At 38.2% G+C, this 16338-nt stretch overlaps 2 protein-coding genes across 3 annotated transcripts; one reads left to right on the top strand and one right to left on the bottom strand.

Annotated features, from left to right (window-relative positions):
• Positions 1 to 159: 159 nt before the first annotated feature.
• LOC142622799 (uncharacterized protein C57A10.07) lies at positions 160 to 12976 on the top strand. 2 transcript variants are annotated; one of them, XM_075796336.1, is made up of 4 exons: positions 179 to 388; positions 578 to 1317; positions 4022 to 4146; positions 12333 to 12976. In XM_075796336.1, exons 2-4 carry the CDS (start codon positions 711 to 713, stop codon positions 12660 to 12662), a joined length of 1062 nt encoding a protein of 353 aa, XP_075652451.1. In that variant the 5' UTR covers positions 179 to 388; positions 578 to 710; the 3' UTR covers positions 12663 to 12976. The 2 variants fall into 2 exon arrangements, with proteins under 2 accessions (XP_075652450.1, XP_075652451.1); XM_075796335.1 differs by having other exon boundaries at positions 160 to 1317.
• A 1105-nt stretch (positions 12977 to 14081) lies between these two features.
• On the bottom strand, positions 14082 to 15441 carry LOC142609205 (pathogen-related protein-like). Its single transcript, XM_075780815.1, has 4 exons — positions 15258 to 15441; positions 15017 to 15149; positions 14608 to 14909; positions 14082 to 14491 (listed from the first exon to the last, which is right to left on the bottom strand). Exons 1-4 carry the CDS (start codon positions 15378 to 15380, stop codon positions 14348 to 14350), a joined length of 702 nt encoding a protein of 233 aa, XP_075636930.1. The 5' UTR covers positions 15381 to 15441; the 3' UTR covers positions 14082 to 14347.
• Positions 15442 to 16338: the final 897 nt, after the last annotated feature.

Consider the following 16338-nt stretch of genomic DNA (forward strand, 5'->3'; position numbering starts at 1 on the left):
CATAACGTTAATGGGCCACGGAATTTGCAGACACTACACAGAAAGAAAACAGAATAGTAGAAGTATTGTAATGTAACTGATGTACCCGTCAAATCTGGTTAGGGCCCTTGTCTTGATGGGCCCAAAAAAAAATTGCTCAATTCAGTGTTTTGGGCCTTGTAACAGAGATCAAAAAAATAAAAAGACTGAACACCACGAAGAACAATCCTTCTCTGGAAATGGAAATGAGGAGGATCTTCTTTTTTCTGTTAGTCAAGTCAACAGCCAGAGTCAGCACAAATCACAATCTGAGTTAAAGATTAAACCGTACGTAGAAGCAAACAAGATCCTCTCGAAACCTGAATCTTTTCAGAACTAAGAAACCCCAGAATTCTGCATTGTTTTTTTAGTGAGTTCTCTTTCTTTGCTTAATTATCAATTTATCGTTATTACTCAGATCAGAGATCCATTTGATTCTGCTTCATTAATTCATACCTGCAACTTGATGGATTGATTTTCATTTTCCCTTTCCAAAGCTATCAAAATTTACAAACCATTCTTTGATGTATGAGATGATATTTCTTGCTTTTTTGTTCAGAGTTGTGTGTGTTTTTGTACCCAAAAAGGAATCAGAAAAATCCATGACCCCATTGCTTAATTTGTCTAAATTACCATCTGGGTATGCTTAATTTCACTCCCTTTCCAAACCCATAAGCTGGATTCATACTATCATGAAAAATTATTCACTTGGGTCTTCTGGGAGTCCAAAGTCCTTCCTTGCATACCCCAAAAAAGGTGGTGACTTTTTTGATTTAGAATCAGGAACTAGTAGACGTATCCGAAAGCCTAAGAATTCACCCTTTCATCCCATCAAAATGCTTAAATCTTTCGGAACCCGTATTCAGTATTTCTCTAAGCTGCACCCACTTTTAGTTTTCATCATCTCCTTGTCACTTGGGCTTACAATTCTCATCATATTGTCTCTGTATGAGAGTCATTACCGGATGATGATTAATGGTGATCAAAAATTTGATGTGGGTTCCGATAATTATCCATTTTCAAAGCTTCAGAATCTTGTAATGGTTGCTGGACATTCGGTTTATACGAGTAGTAGCTGTGGGAAAGTTGATAAGGAGGATTCATGGTTTTTGGAGTCTTATCAGAAGAATCCAGGCCAAGCTTCTACCTTTGTGAGACATATACAAGAGGGAGTTGATATTGCAGCCAAAGATGATGCAGCTTTGCTTTTGTTTAGTGGTGGGGAGACTCGGAAAGATGCTGGCCCTCGTAGTGAGGCACAAAGTTATTGGAGTGTTGCTGAGTCAGAAGGATGGTTTGGTGAGTGCATGTGTTATCTTAGTACTTGGCATGCCTGATCTTAAATAGAAAAGATTTATAAACTAAGAACTAATTTATTGTTGATTGCTAAAGAAATGTTTCTAATTTTTGTCTGTTGGATAGAATATAGATTGTACCTGCTCATTTATCTAATACATATTGACCTAAATTTAGAGTTAGACATACCAGAATTCATGGTTATGTTCAAAAAAGTTTCTCACCTTTTAGTGGAATGGCTGTAATGATCTGCTGAAAAAAGATGCTTGAATTTTGATCAATATAGTATTAATCAAGAACAAAGTGCATACAGTACAAAGCAAAGTAAAACTTCCATGGCATTTGATTTGATTTTATTAAATTTGCAGTTGCTTAGTGTCATCATAATGTAATTTGTGTGTTTGATTGTATTGTCCCCAATTGTATCCATCCTTTATACTTGAATGACTCTTTTTTTTCAATAAAATTTCATTATCTATCAAAAAAAATAAAAAAGTATAATCATAATGTATTTAATAACTATTATGGTATGAAATTATCCAAATTTATGTAGTAGTAATATATTTTACAACAGTGATAAATGAAGGTTAGAAAAAATTGCACCTCCTTGAGTAATTTGAGAATGCTGTCTTGTTGACCATTGATCTCAGTTTCCATCTGAGAATAAGCAAGCAGTTGTTGGATATCTGATATGAGATCTGCTTAAGGGTATTTTGGGTATAAACTGATGTAACTGTTGAATAAGTGCTTGTTTGGTATTGCTGAAGGAAGTAGAGCTTTAGCTATAGTGTTTTAGTAGAGCTTTTGCAATAAAGATCTTTAGCAGAAACGAGTTATAGCATTTATAGCTAAGCAAACTACAATGATAAAGTGCTATAACCTATAAAGTTGTTACTTTGTTTGGTAAGCAAATTGATAAGGAGCTTTTAAATGTGAGAAAATAGCAAAAGAGGACATAATAAAAGTGTTTTGTATTCTTGAACCCAATTAGTTCAATTGGCAAACTACCAATCACTTCTCCTAAATCCTGCAGAAGTGTGAGCTTTGTGCATTGGGTATGACATTTCTTTTATTAATATTGATATTATTGTTTTTTATTTTTATCATTAATATCTCTCTCTCTCTCTCTCTCTCTCTCTCTCTCTCTCTCTCTCTTCAAGTTTAAGGGGGTCCTTATAGCTCTTCAGTAAAATTCCCATAAATGTGGTAAATTTTGCTAAAGAGCTTTAAGGGTACTTAAAGCTCTTTAAGCCCATCCTCAGCGCAGATCTAAATAGGCGTTCAATAGCTTGATATTCCTTAAAGTATATACAAATTCCTTTAGTTTAGTTACAATAGGGTCACATATGTCATGCATTCCTGTGGATCCTTATAACAATCTGTGTGCAGTGTGCACTAGAGAATCTGGTTAGCAACTTCTTGTTACAATTGGAGCTGTCACATATGATCTGGTTGTGTCATCAAATTTAGTATATAGCTCAAATGAATAATCAAATTCAGCATCAAAGTTGGTATTTGAGTTGTTTTCAGATGAACATAACACGGTGCCCACTGCTGCTCTGCCACCTTTACTATATCTACAATCACCAACACCTCTATGGATCCTATTTCCGCAGACCCTACTGCCACTGTCACCTCCAGTATTTCCCTCTAATGTTTCCAAATCTACCCTAATCACTCCTACCATAATTTCAAGTGTAAGGGGGTCCTTATAGCTCTTCAGTAAAATTCCCATAAATGTGGTAAATTTTGCTAAAGAGCTTTCAGGGTCCTTAAAGCTCTTTAAGCCCATCCTCAGCGCAGACCTAAATAGGCGTTCAATAGCTTTATATTCCTTAAAGTTTATACAAATTCCTTTAGTTTAGTTACGATAGGTTCACATATGTCATGCATTCCTGTGGATCCTTATAACAATCTGTGTGCAGTGTGCACTAGAGAATCTGCCACCTCCACTATATCTACAATCACCAACACCTCTACAGATCCTATTTCTGCTGACCCTACTGTCACTGTCACCTCCAGTATTTCCATCTAATGTTTCCGAATCTACCCTAATCACTCCTACCATAATTAGCCTCATTGCTAGTAATGTTAGCAACCCCCTACAGTGTTTACCACTGTACCACCACTCCCAGTGCTGTGGTCATCAAAATCTTTGGCCCAAATCTAGAAATACTAGAGCATTAGTTTTTGAGTGATAATTTGCTTAAATGCCTTCTTTTCCTATTGCTAGGAAGTGAGGATGTTTTTCCTTCATTTCTTACAGTGAAGATCAGAAAGACAATTGGTTTGCTTTCTTGCAAGTGCTATTTGAAGCCATAACTAATGGTGCTTGTACCATTGTGCTCTTTGTTTTACTACCAACATGCCCCCTCAAGTGGGGCAACATACCTGTCAAATGGGTTTGAGCTTTGGATTGCCGGCAAAATTTCATGTTTGTTACGGGAGTAGTTCTTGCTAAATTGGTTAAGCTGAATTTTCATGTTGCTAATAAATATTCTGGATAACTGCAATGGATGACAGAACATCTCCATTGAATGGTTTTCTGTTAGCCTTGAGTTGTTGATTGTTGTTTTATAACAATGGAAACTCAATAGATTAAACATTGTTTATTTGTATGGTAGAGTTTTTTCTGGTACATGAAAGCTGTAAACCATCTGATTCTTATGCTATTGATATGCAACTTATGCTACGACTGTTTTTATAGGCAGGGAAGAAAATGTGAGATGGAGGGCACTCACAGAAGAGCATGCAAGGGACAGTTTTGAGAATCTTCTCTTTAGTGTGTGTCGTTTCCGAGAGCTTACCGGGACATATCCTTACAACATAACCGTAAGCCCCTTCTACTGGAAGCTTTATTATTATTTTTATTTATTCTCTTTTCTAGTGTTTCCTTTTGGGGCTAATTATGTGTATGTACATGAGATTGGATAAAGTTGAGAAAAAAACACCAAAAAAAAAAAAAAAGAGTCATCATACACTTTTATCTAAGTTTTCATTCCCTCTTATAATAGATGGGATCACAGTATAGAATAGTGACTGTAAATCCTATCATTTCTGTACATCAATAAAGGTTTCAGACATAATATAAGTATAAAAAAAAACATAAGTATTTCCTTTGGGCCAAAAGAAGAAAAGAAAAAAGAGGAGGGGTGGGGGGGTTTATGAAATATAAATAACTTATGATTCTATGAAAGATCATGCTAACGAGTGCCCTTAAGGCAATGGTTAACAATCTATTTTAGGAAAATTTTGACACAATTTTTATGGGAAATGAAAAAAGTTGTCAAAACATTAATTGCTTTTTTTTTTTTTTTTTTCTATAAAAACTTTCTTTAAATGGATTGTTAACTAATGTCCTAAGGGCATCGGTTAGCATTTCCCTTCTATGAAAACTATAATACAGTCAATCATTCAAGTTTGTTACTTTGTTTTTGTGTGGTTGGAGTTGCCCATGATCATCAAATCAAATGTACACTAATATTGTAATACTTTTGACTTGTATCACTGGGTATCAGTTGCTGAAATGTACACACTGTGTCAAAGAAGTGAGACTCATTCTTCAGAACATTTTTTAAATTGGTGGTAAAGGTTACTAAATAAGTGTCTAAAATGCTGATATTTATTGTGTAAAAGTGCTGTCATAATGTAAGAGAATCAGTGGCGGCTCTAGGAATTTTATTTAGGCTGGTCCTAAGAAATTTAAATTTCCACAATATTTTTTTTAATAACATTTTTTAAGGAAAAATGAAAGTAGAAATTATTTTTATTGAATAGGTTGAACGAGTTACAAATTTTATCCTTTTGTTTTATAATAGGTTTTTTGTTGAATAATTTTTTCACTTCTTGTTGTTTGGTCTTGTATTGTTTTGTTTGTTGTCATTTGGCCTAATATTTATTGTTGTTATTTAAGCTTAAAAAAAAAAGATTAAAAATTATGCTTGGGGGTAGAATTAATTTTGGAGTAATGTTATGTCCACAACATTTTTACAATTATTTTTGTGCAAAAAACTATTATTGGTGGGTAAAAAAATAATATTAATATTTGACCCAAATTAGAATCAGTAACAGCTTACCTTATTAGATTTGTTAAGAAATTATTGTGAAAATGTTGCGAATGTAGTAGCACTATTCTTATTTTTGTTGAACCCAAATTTTTGTAATTTTCAAGTCAGGGTGTTCAAAATTTTTATTAAGGAAGTTACAACAAGTTAGTTTAGCATATAATATTTTTTTGGCAAGTGTATATATACATTTTTTGCAAGTCAGGGTGGTCCTGTGACCACCCTGGCTTGCATGTAGAGCCGCCACTGAAGAGAACAGAACAAACTTTTTTTTCCCTCTAAAGTTTATACCCAATTTACTTGTCAAAATTATGACCTTGTTGATGCATTCAGCCATTTACAACCACTTTTCTTGCTAATGTATCACATCCTTTATTATTATTATTATTATTTTTGATAAGTAAGAATGATATATATACGAAGGGTTACTCTATGCCTGAAAAAACACAGAGCAACCTAGGAGAAACAAGAAGAAGAAAACAAAAAGAAACAAAGACAACAAGAAAATTAGAAAAGGAAAAGGGAGCAAAGAAAAGAAGGGAGGGAATCACTAGACGTGAGTCCCCACGCGCGCGACCAATCAAAGAGAGTCCCACTAAAAAAAACAAGCAATTGTTCACTAGAGCTATCCAAATCCTCAAAAGTCCTCCGGTTACGCTCCTTCCAAATACACCAAAGGATGCACAGCGGGACTAAATTCCAGATCTGAGATGAATGCTTCCCCAACCAATTCCACCAACCAAAAAGCATTTCAGGAATCGATCTAGGCATAACCCAGGCCAAGCCAAAAGTTAGGAAAACAAAGCTCCATAACCGGTAGGCCATTTCACAATGAAGAAGAAGGTGATCTACCGTCTCTCCACTATGACGGCACATAATGCACCAATCCACAAAATCCAATCTCCTCAATCTCAGATTGTCTCCCGTTAGAATCTTATTCCAAGCTACACACCAAACAAAAAAAGAAACTCGCCTTGGGGCCTTAGCTCTCCAAATAGCTTTCCAAGGAAAGATAGTTGAAGGAGACTTTCTTAATTTGTTATAGTACGACCGGATGTCAAAAGCTCCATTAGACTTTAATTTCCATCTCATCCGATCTCCAACATCCATAGGAGGGGTTATAGCACCCAACATACGAAGAAACCGCAGCCCTTCATCCATCTCCCAATTATTAAAAAATCTACTAAACCGAACATTCCAAAATCTTCTATCCTCTGCCCTCTGCCTTTGCAAAGAAGCTTCAACAGAAGCCTCCTTCACAATGGCAATGCCAAACAACCTTGGAAAAGCCAATTGAAAAGGTTGATCCCCATGCCACCCATCCTGCCAAAACCTCACCCTATTCCCCAATCCAACCACAAACTGAAAATTTTTGCTGAAATCCTCCCAACCCATGCGGATACTTCTCCACAAACCACACCCATGAACTCCCCTACCCAGCTTTGAGGTCCATCCCCCCCAATCTTCCCCATATTTTGAAGCTACAACCCGCCTCCATAGCCGACCCTCTTCCTTTCCAAACCGCCACAACCATTTCCCCAACAAAGCCTTATTAAAGGTAGTGAGTTTCCTAATCCCTAAGCTACCATTGGCTATAGGCGCACAAACTTTGTCCCAACCAACCAAATGAATCTTGCTCTCTCCCCAAAGGAAATCCCTTTGCAACTTTTCAATTTTATTAGCCACATGAGTAGGAATAGTGAATAACGATAGAAAGTAAGTCGGAAGACTAGAAAGCGTACTCTTGAGAAGCATCAAACGACCCCCCTTAGACAAGTACAACTTCTTCCACCCAGATAATTTCCGCTTAATATTTTCCAAAATTGTATTCCAAATTAAAGGGGAATTGTGAGAAGCCCCCAGCGACATGCCAAGATACAACATAGGTAAAGAACCAACCCTACAGCCCAATATATCAGCCAGAGCATGCACATCCCCAACCTCCCCTATAGGAACCATTTCGCTCTTATGCACATTGACCTTCAAACCCGTTACCGCCTGAAAACTAAGGAGCAACAACCGAATATGAAGAATTTGCTCCACATCTGCATCACAAAAGGGGATGGTATCATCTGCAAATAAGAGATGTGAGACACGTTCCCCACCATCCCTCCTGCCCCCAAGATTAAATCCACGAATCAAGCCAGCTCCCTCCATTCTCCTTAACATCCTACTAAACACCTCCATCAAGATCAAAAACAGCATAGGAGATAGCGGATCTCCTTGTCTTAAACCCCTAGAACTACCAAAGAAATCAGCTGGGGACCCATTAACCAAAACAGAGAACTGAACAGTGGATATACAAGAACGTATCCACTTACACCACTTCACTCCAAAACCCATCCTATTCAGCAGATACAACAAAGCCTCCCAATTCACATGGTCGTAGGCTTTCTCCATATCGAGCTTACAAATGACTCCAGGAATCCTACTCTTCCCACGACTATCCACACACTCATTCGCACTGAGAACCGAGTCAAGGATTTGTCTCCCACCCACAAAGCTGTTCTGATTCTCAGAAATCAACTGATCTAAAACCACTCTCAAGCGATTTGCCAAGACCTTAGCCAAGATCTTATACACACTCCCCACCAAGCTGATAGGACGAAAATCTCTAATATTGGAGGCATCATTCTTTTTAGGAATTAAAGCAATGAAGGTCGCATTAAGGGATTTTTCAAACTTGCAATGATGGAAAAACTCTTCAAAGACCGCTAGGACATCTTTCTCCACTATCCTCCAGCAATAATGATAGAATGCCATAGTAAACCCATCCGGACCTGGAGCTTTGTCCCCTTCCAAACCCTTAACAACTTGAAGAATCTCCTCTCTCTCAAACTTCCTTTCAAGCCAAACCCTCTCCCTGATCTCGATACGATCAAATTCCATACCCTCCACAAAAGGCCTCCACTCCTCAATCTCCTTGTACAAATTTTTATAAAATTGTACAACTTGATAAGTTACCTCGGAAGCCTCTTCAAAAACCACCCTATCCACCTCTAAGGTCCTTAAGAGATTGGACCGTCTATGGGAATTAGCCATTTTGTGAAAAAACTTGGTGTTATTATCCCCTTCCTTGATACATAACATCCTAGATTTTTGTCTCCAGGAAATTTCTTCTAAGGAAAGAAGATGCTCCACCTGGGACCTCAAACCAGCCCTATGAACTTTCTCCCCCTCAGAGAGACCAAAATCTCCCTCCTTAGCATCTAATGTTATCAACTCCTCCAGTAATTGCTTCTTTTGACGCGCTACATTACCAAACTCTCGGCGATTCCATTGCACAATGTCCTCTTTTAGAGCCTTTAATTTTTTCGCAAGCACAAAGCTAGGAGTACCTACAAAGGAATATCGATTCCACCAGGTTTGAACCCGATCCACAAAACCTTCCGACTTCAACCACATATTTTCAAATCTGAAAGGACTTTTCCCCCTTGCCATTCCCCCAGCCTCCAAGAGAATTGGACTGTGGTCCGAAACAGTACGGGGTAAAATCCTTTGAGAAACATCTGGGAAATGATCTTCCCAATCAGGAGTGACCAAAGCTCGATCAATCCTAGACATCATTGGTTGATCCAAGCCACTAGACCAAGTAAAGCTATCTCCTTTCAAAGGCAAATCAACCAAGTTCAGGTCCTCAACAAATTCTGAAAATTTCTCCATAGCCGTGGAAAAACGGGTCTCGCCCCTACGCTCGCTAGGAAAACGGACTATATTAAAGTCCCCAAAACAGCACCACGGAACCCTCCAACACTGCTGAACTCCCACTAACTCATCCCACATGAGACTCCTCTCAATATTCTCATTTGGACCATAGACGCCTGAGCAAGCCCAAATAAACCCGTCCCCCACCCCTTTCCACTTTACCGACACTGAGAATGTACCAACCATAATCTCCACCTTATCCAAAACCCTTTTGTCCCACATAAGCAAAATACCACCAGCAGTCCGGTCCGCCTCCAACACAGCCCAGTCCACATATGGGCAGCCCCACAGACTACAAACCAGCTGTCAATTCATGTTTGCAATTTTTGTCTCTTGTAAACAAACAACATCACACTTCCACTCCCGCAACAAGTTCCTCACCACAAGGCGTTTCCGAGGGTCATTTAAACCTCTAACGTTCCACGAAATCATTTTTATCTTTATAAACACTAAAAAATCCCCAACTACAAGCAACAACACAAAACCACCCTCTATCTTCTGTCATAATTCACCGAAGAAATCAGGTTTTGCAGCTCTCTGCATCCCTTATTTTTGGACTTAGCCACCTTTATACTGCCCATTATTTTCCTGTGTAACACATTGGCTGCCTCTATCTCAGCTTCAAGCCTCTGTAAAAGAGAGATGCACAATTTCTCATGTCGCGTCATAGATAACCCAACCAATTTACTAAAACCAGGTATTCTGTGTTTCACCCACCCAGAAATATCTTTGTTGTTTTCAAAACTAAAAACCTCATCAACCTCCTCCAATTCTGCCAAGGTTGTCGGTGCACTCGGATCTAAAATTTGCAGAGGAAAGGCAACTGCCAAAGTTGTATCAACAGCTGCTTCCTCCACAAGCATAACCTCCCCAGGAAGGCAAAGTTCAATGCTTAAAGAAGAATTAACCTCCTGACTCCCTGCCCCCAAGCCCCTTGGTCCAGCTCGCACCATCTCCAAAAAGAAGTCAGGGAGAAGAGGTCCTAACGACCGTGGCACTAAATTGAGAGTCACTATCCTTATACCTTCATAAAATATCCCACTCGACAGCGAACTGGAACCGAAGGTGGTAATCCGGTCAGAGCTCAGCCTGAAGACCATCGCCGGAGGGGAAACGGCACACCCCGCCACTCCTACCGGTGGCTCGCAGCGCCGATGAAGCGGACCCACCAGAACCCCGGTGCGACGCAACACCTGTACCGTCAAGACAGGGCTCGTCGGAGACTCCGAAGACACCGACAGGCACAAACCACCTTTATCGGCCTGAACCCGTACCTTCGGCGACCACCCCAGACCTCCGGCCACCTGCGACGGCGTTACAAAGGTCGTCGGACTCGCCCCTGGACACACCCCATCCTTCCCGTGCTTATCGGTTGAGTGTAAGGGCTCAACACTTTTAACGGAGGATTCCCCAGGCTCAAAGGAGATTGGGCTTTTGAACTGTGGGCCTAACCCAGACTCACTACCAGTCAGTTGGGCCACCAACTTATTAGGGCCCAAACCCAGACCCACCTTATCCTGATGCAAATCCTTGCCAGCCCGTGAAACCCATTTTAGCTTCTGATCCCTCCCCTTCTTCCTATCCCAGGAAACCCGCCTTCTCCCCATCACATCAACTTCCACGATAAGACCTCTCCCTGTCCAGCATGGCCTCCTAACATCACTCCTTTTCCTATTGTCATAGGCTTTTGCATTCAAATTGAAGCTTGGGAAACGTTTCCTACTTTCTGCCACTGACTCCTCATTAATGCACTGCTCCCTCCTATCACCTCCTTCCACCACCACCTTATTAGGCTTGCCTACCGGAAAAACTCCCATTTTAGCTCCTGAGAGGCTCCAATTCCCCCCCATCTTCTCCCCTCCTAGATGTATCTTCTTCCCCTTGTCAATGGAGCCTACCTGCTTTGGCTGCTTTCTATCCTCTACTCTTCCATTATTGCCTTGCACAACTTCAGCAAAAGTTCTAGAGTGTTGAGACTCCAAATAATGCCTATGCACCTGAGGAATAAAGGTTGGAAGACCAGTTCCACCCACTGCATATTGGGAGGGAAACAACATCTTTCTAAGTTTAAGGCCAAAAGCCCTCCAACCATATCTCTCTTTTCCTTCAGGGATAATGATCGACCTCCTACACCCACCAGCTTTTAGTTCGGTCAAGAGTAGCGACCAAACCGAGTTGGTGCTGCGTTGGAGAGTATACGCAGTGTCACCATCCCTGAAAGAAAAGAACTGTTTGGAGCTTGCCCCAACAACAATGTCTTCGATTATCTTCATCAGCCAATGTGCTGCACTTTTACCCATGAAGACTGATCTCATAAAATATTTGCCCCTCTCAAAAATCTTTAACAAGAAATAACGTCCCCCTTCCTCTACAACTAATTGAAAAAACTTGGACTCAATAACGAAACTGTGAAAACCCCCCATGAGAGAATTTTTTTTTTCTTAAATCTTCAAAGACCACCAAAACAACCAAACAAACAACACACAACTCCTTCCACTTGAAAGAGGAAATTATGACTCCAGAAATATTAGTAGTTCAGTGGCATTGTCTAGTCTCCTATATAAATCAAACCAAGGTTTGAATCTCCCCTCTTTCACTTGTTGTAACAATTGAACCCCAATTATTTGTTGACCTTTATTATTATTATTATTATTATTATTATTTTCTTTTTCAAATCATGCCTACTACAAATTAGGTATTCTATGAATTTTTAATTGTTGCTTGAAAATTTCTGCAAGTTATATTTAAATTGAAACAACTTTTTTTCTCCTTGAGTGATGCAACAACCTTGTCTGTTCGTCAAAGTAACGCGCATGATCTTGATAATATTCAGATGTGAGTGCAGACTGCAGAGAGATGAAAGACATTTGTCTTCCATTATGATACCTTAGTAAAGACTCCCAACTCATTTTCAAATCATGCCTACTACAAATTAGGTATTCTATGAATTTTTAATTGTTGCTTGAAAATTTCTGCAAGTTATATTTAAATTGAAACAACTTTTTTTTTCTCCTTGAGTGATGCAACAACCTTGTCTGTTCGTCAAAATAATGCGCATGATCTTGATAATATTCAGATGTGAGTGCAGACTGCAGAGAGATGAAAGACATTTGTCTTCCATTATGATACCTTAGTAAAGACTCCCAACTCAGAGTCTTTTTCACCACAGCAGCTTTATCACCTCCACCACTCCTTTACACCTTTCAGGGTTCTGACTTTCATATTGATTTCTTTGTACATTGGGATCAGGTTGTAAGTTATGATTTTAAGGAAGAGAGATTTGCACATCTACATCGGACTGCAATTGGATTTCCAGAGTCAAGATTCTTCTACTTAGGCACCCCAGCTTCATCTACTTCAAAAGAAGCAGCTCTGAAAGGTGAGGCGTTGGTGCGGGCTCAATTCCAAGGAGATCCATATGGCTGTCAAGGTTCACTCTATCGGAAAAGACTAGGCCGTGATCCTTTTCACCGGTCAATACCTTATCCTAATGGGTGCCCTGAGATTGAAGGTCTGTTCAGATATTGTGGGGCAGGTCCTTTTCCAGGTTCCCTTCCTTGGGTTAGTAAAATTAGTTAGAATTTTTTTCCTACCTTGATATATAACATAGGATGATCCACCAATACAGCCATAAAGAGGTGCTTAACCTGACAATAATGTAATTCTTTGTAATAGACGTATTATAATCAATTTGTTGAAAAATGAAAAGAGAAAATTAGTGTGGTTGCCTGGAGAATATATGTAAAAGTATGTTGGGTAAGTGTATGCTCTGTTTGGTTGTGGATCTCGAGACACTAATTATGTTCATTGCCTCCATTGTGTGCATTGTATTTGCTTTTGAAATTGACAAATATCATTTTATTGTGATATTAATTTTCACCTGTTGAAAGGTTTATATGGTGTCACTTATATTTTAAATTGATTACTTGTATACCTTTAAATTTTTCAAAAACTATATGTTAACGACAATATGACCTTTGTCCCTGAAATAAACCGGTCATTAATCTTCTTACTGCCCTTGCAATTACTGTCGTAAATCAAATTCTCAAAACATTTCGTTAGATTAAGAATTGAAGGAAGGATATCTTCTAGCAAACTTCACTCTGAATACAAAAGAATCATACATTCGCACTAAAGAATTTATATATATGAAAGGAGTGGAACAAATAGACTCAGGATATGAATGAAAAGAGAGGAACAAAGCCTCGTTTTGGGAAGCATGGAAATTCTTAAATTTCAATGGTTCCCAATTTTGAAGGAAGCCTTTTGCACATAAAGTTAGCGGCGGAAGATTTTGGCGTCGGTCAATTTTTTGGTTCTGCAAGTGTCCTATATTGTTGACTGTTGTAGGGCAAAGCATGTTGGACTTGAGTAATAATTTTGTACTATGGGAGTATAGCGATGGTACTTACTCCTCTCAAACAATAATGTCTCATTAATGAGATTCATGACATGATTCATTATTCATGTGAGAAGGAGTACTATATCGTTATACTATGAGAGTACTAAGTACCCAATAATTTTCTATTGAGCAATGATGCACACATTTGCGGAGAATTTAATCAACTCGAGTGGATGTATTGAAATTAACAAAGGAAAAGTTTTTCGAAGTTTAAAAATCCCCTTGTTATGTAAATAAAACTAGTGATGGAAACAAGAGTATAATGCTTTAATCATATTATATAATTCAAGGGAATTTGAACTCTGACTTGTATAGTTTCAAAAAATAATGTATCTACTTTTCATTTTCTTTATTATTCAAATCCTGAATTTGAATATAGATAAAATAATTTATTTTCACATTTAATAGTATTTAGTTAGTTGTTCTGAAAACATAATTTGAGTATAGAATAAATCATACTCAGATTTGGTCATTATTTTCTATTTTTTTAAAAAAGTAATTTTTCTCACTCACATACATCACATCACTAAAAAAAAAAAAGGCAACTTTTTGTTTTCACAATATTTACAAATATGTTACTGTATTCGTACTCATAGAAAATAAAAATGCTGAAAAGTTGTATTTATTTTTTGTATTCAAATTCAAATTTTAAGGCACTGAAGATGAAAACTGAATACAAATGTTAAAATCAAACTAGTTTTTTAGTGGTGGGACCCACTAAAATCTAGTGAAATCAAAAGACCTTGCTTTTTTCAGTTGAACAAATCGACTTTATGTCCTGTTTGGAAGGAGGGGGAAGGAAGGGAGTAGAGTAAAGTTAGTTAAAAATAAGCTAATTTTGTTCTAAATTTACTCTATAAAGCTACCCTGTGTTCCTCAAGATAGGGCAGGTTGAAACCGCCGCTTCAGTGGAACTATCAAGACTAGCACCTCGCAGAAGACCTCCTAGCAGTTCTCCACGGTCAAAGAAGAACTCAATCTTGATGATTTTCTCTTGTTCATCCAACTGTTTCAAACAAGAGAATAAATTCCATATGAAGAAGAAGGACAGATGATCATGAATCATGATGATGCTAAGCTCCTGATCAAAAAATTAAAAAAATAAAAAATTGCAGGAGATACCTCGAAAATTCCAATCCCAAAGAGTTCAACCATTTCCCCAGTTGGTGCATGGCCTTTGAAAGGACCCTCCATGTAACCCCAGTGCCTGAACTTGTATACAATCACTGGTGGCCCTGAATAAACTTGGAGAATCTCCACAGCAAACCCACGAGGGAAAGCTGTTGTGAAAGCTACATGAGATGAATCAGCTGTTTCTTCTGCTGGGTTGTACACACGAAGCTTCTCTGGCAAAGAGGTTTGTAGCAAGAAGTTGTAGCCTCCCCCAAGCTTACGCTTTTCTTCCAAATTCACTGCCTGCCTTCCTGCTTGTTTTGCATCAATATACACATGGTCAAAGAGACTAGAGATGCTTATACACAAAACAACAATGAAGTAAATCTATATATCTGTGTGGAGTAAAAACTGTTACCGTTTAGACTGACAGTATACTTTTTTGGATCAATTGATTTATTGTCATCAAAGCTTTTCTTGTGGAATATCTCCATTTCCCATGTCTTTACAAGGTTTTGCACTTTTTCTTCAAGTGAGCCAGGAGGCCATACCTGCCATTAATCAATTATTGGTTATCACTTATCAGATAGATCATACAAACATAATTATTATATCTCTTATTATACGAGAGAGAGAGAGAGAGAGAGAGAGAGAGAGACCTTAGTTCTGCCTTCTTCAAAAAGCTTGTTAACAGCATCATAATTAGGAGGAGCACCAAACCTCCATATGGTGTTCTTCTCCCCTTCATCATTTAAGTGGGAACGATATTTTTCGTGATCCATTTCTATCTTACGCCTTTAGTAAACAAGAAGATTTTAGTGTTGCTTAACCTTGAACTTGAATTTTGTGTTTGAGAAGACTTTATATGGGCAAAAATATACCTAACACCTTTATTTTTTATTTTTGATGAAAACCTAATACCTTTAGAAAAGTAATAATAATAATAATAAAATTAATAATAAAAACAAGAAATTTTTTTGTATACGCCAGATGCATGAGCCGCCCCTCTCACAGACATGTGGGCCCCACAGGTGTGGGGTCCACTTGTCTGCGAGAGAGATGTCTCATGCGCTTGGCGCCAGATACTCTCTCTAAAAACAAATAATTACCTAACACGCTTAGAATACTCTAAGACTCCAACCATCATGCAACCATGAGTCAGAGTTTTAATCACGCATTTCCGTAGGGGCACCAACCATGAGTCAAAGTTGACGCCCCTAGCATATCTCTTTGATCATATGAATAAAATAAAACAAAAAGAAGAATATGACCCTCTTTTTTGGAAAATAAATAAAATAGAGACTAGTCACAAGACTCAAAGTAAAATATCTGAAGGAAAAGTGAAGGAAATGAAAACATAAAACGCAGCTTACCTTAATATGCATTAGCATCGTTAAATTAAATGCATGAATAAGTGAATATGTACACATGAAATACATGGTGCAGCTTATGTCCAGTGTTCTAGTGCACTGGAGCCACACCGATTGTGACACGTGTCCATTTTTGGACATGTGTCACAATTGCAATGCGTCCAGTGCACTGGAGTACTAGATGTAAGCTGCGCCTGGAAATACAGGGGAGGGGGGAATTTAAGAACATGAACATGTTGTTTAGGAGATGTTATATATTTCTGCCTGTTGTTATTATTGTTTTTTTGGTAAGTCAGAAAAATGAGAATTAGTAACAAATTAAGAACATGATCATACAAATATGTTGTTCATGTTGTATTATACAAAAAAA

Source organism: Castanea sativa, chromosome 1, assembly GCF_040712315.1.
Source record: "Castanea sativa cultivar Marrone di Chiusa Pesio chromosome 1, ASM4071231v1".
In the NCBI taxonomy this organism is placed as follows: Eukaryota; Viridiplantae; Streptophyta; class Magnoliopsida; order Fagales; family Fagaceae; genus Castanea; species Castanea sativa.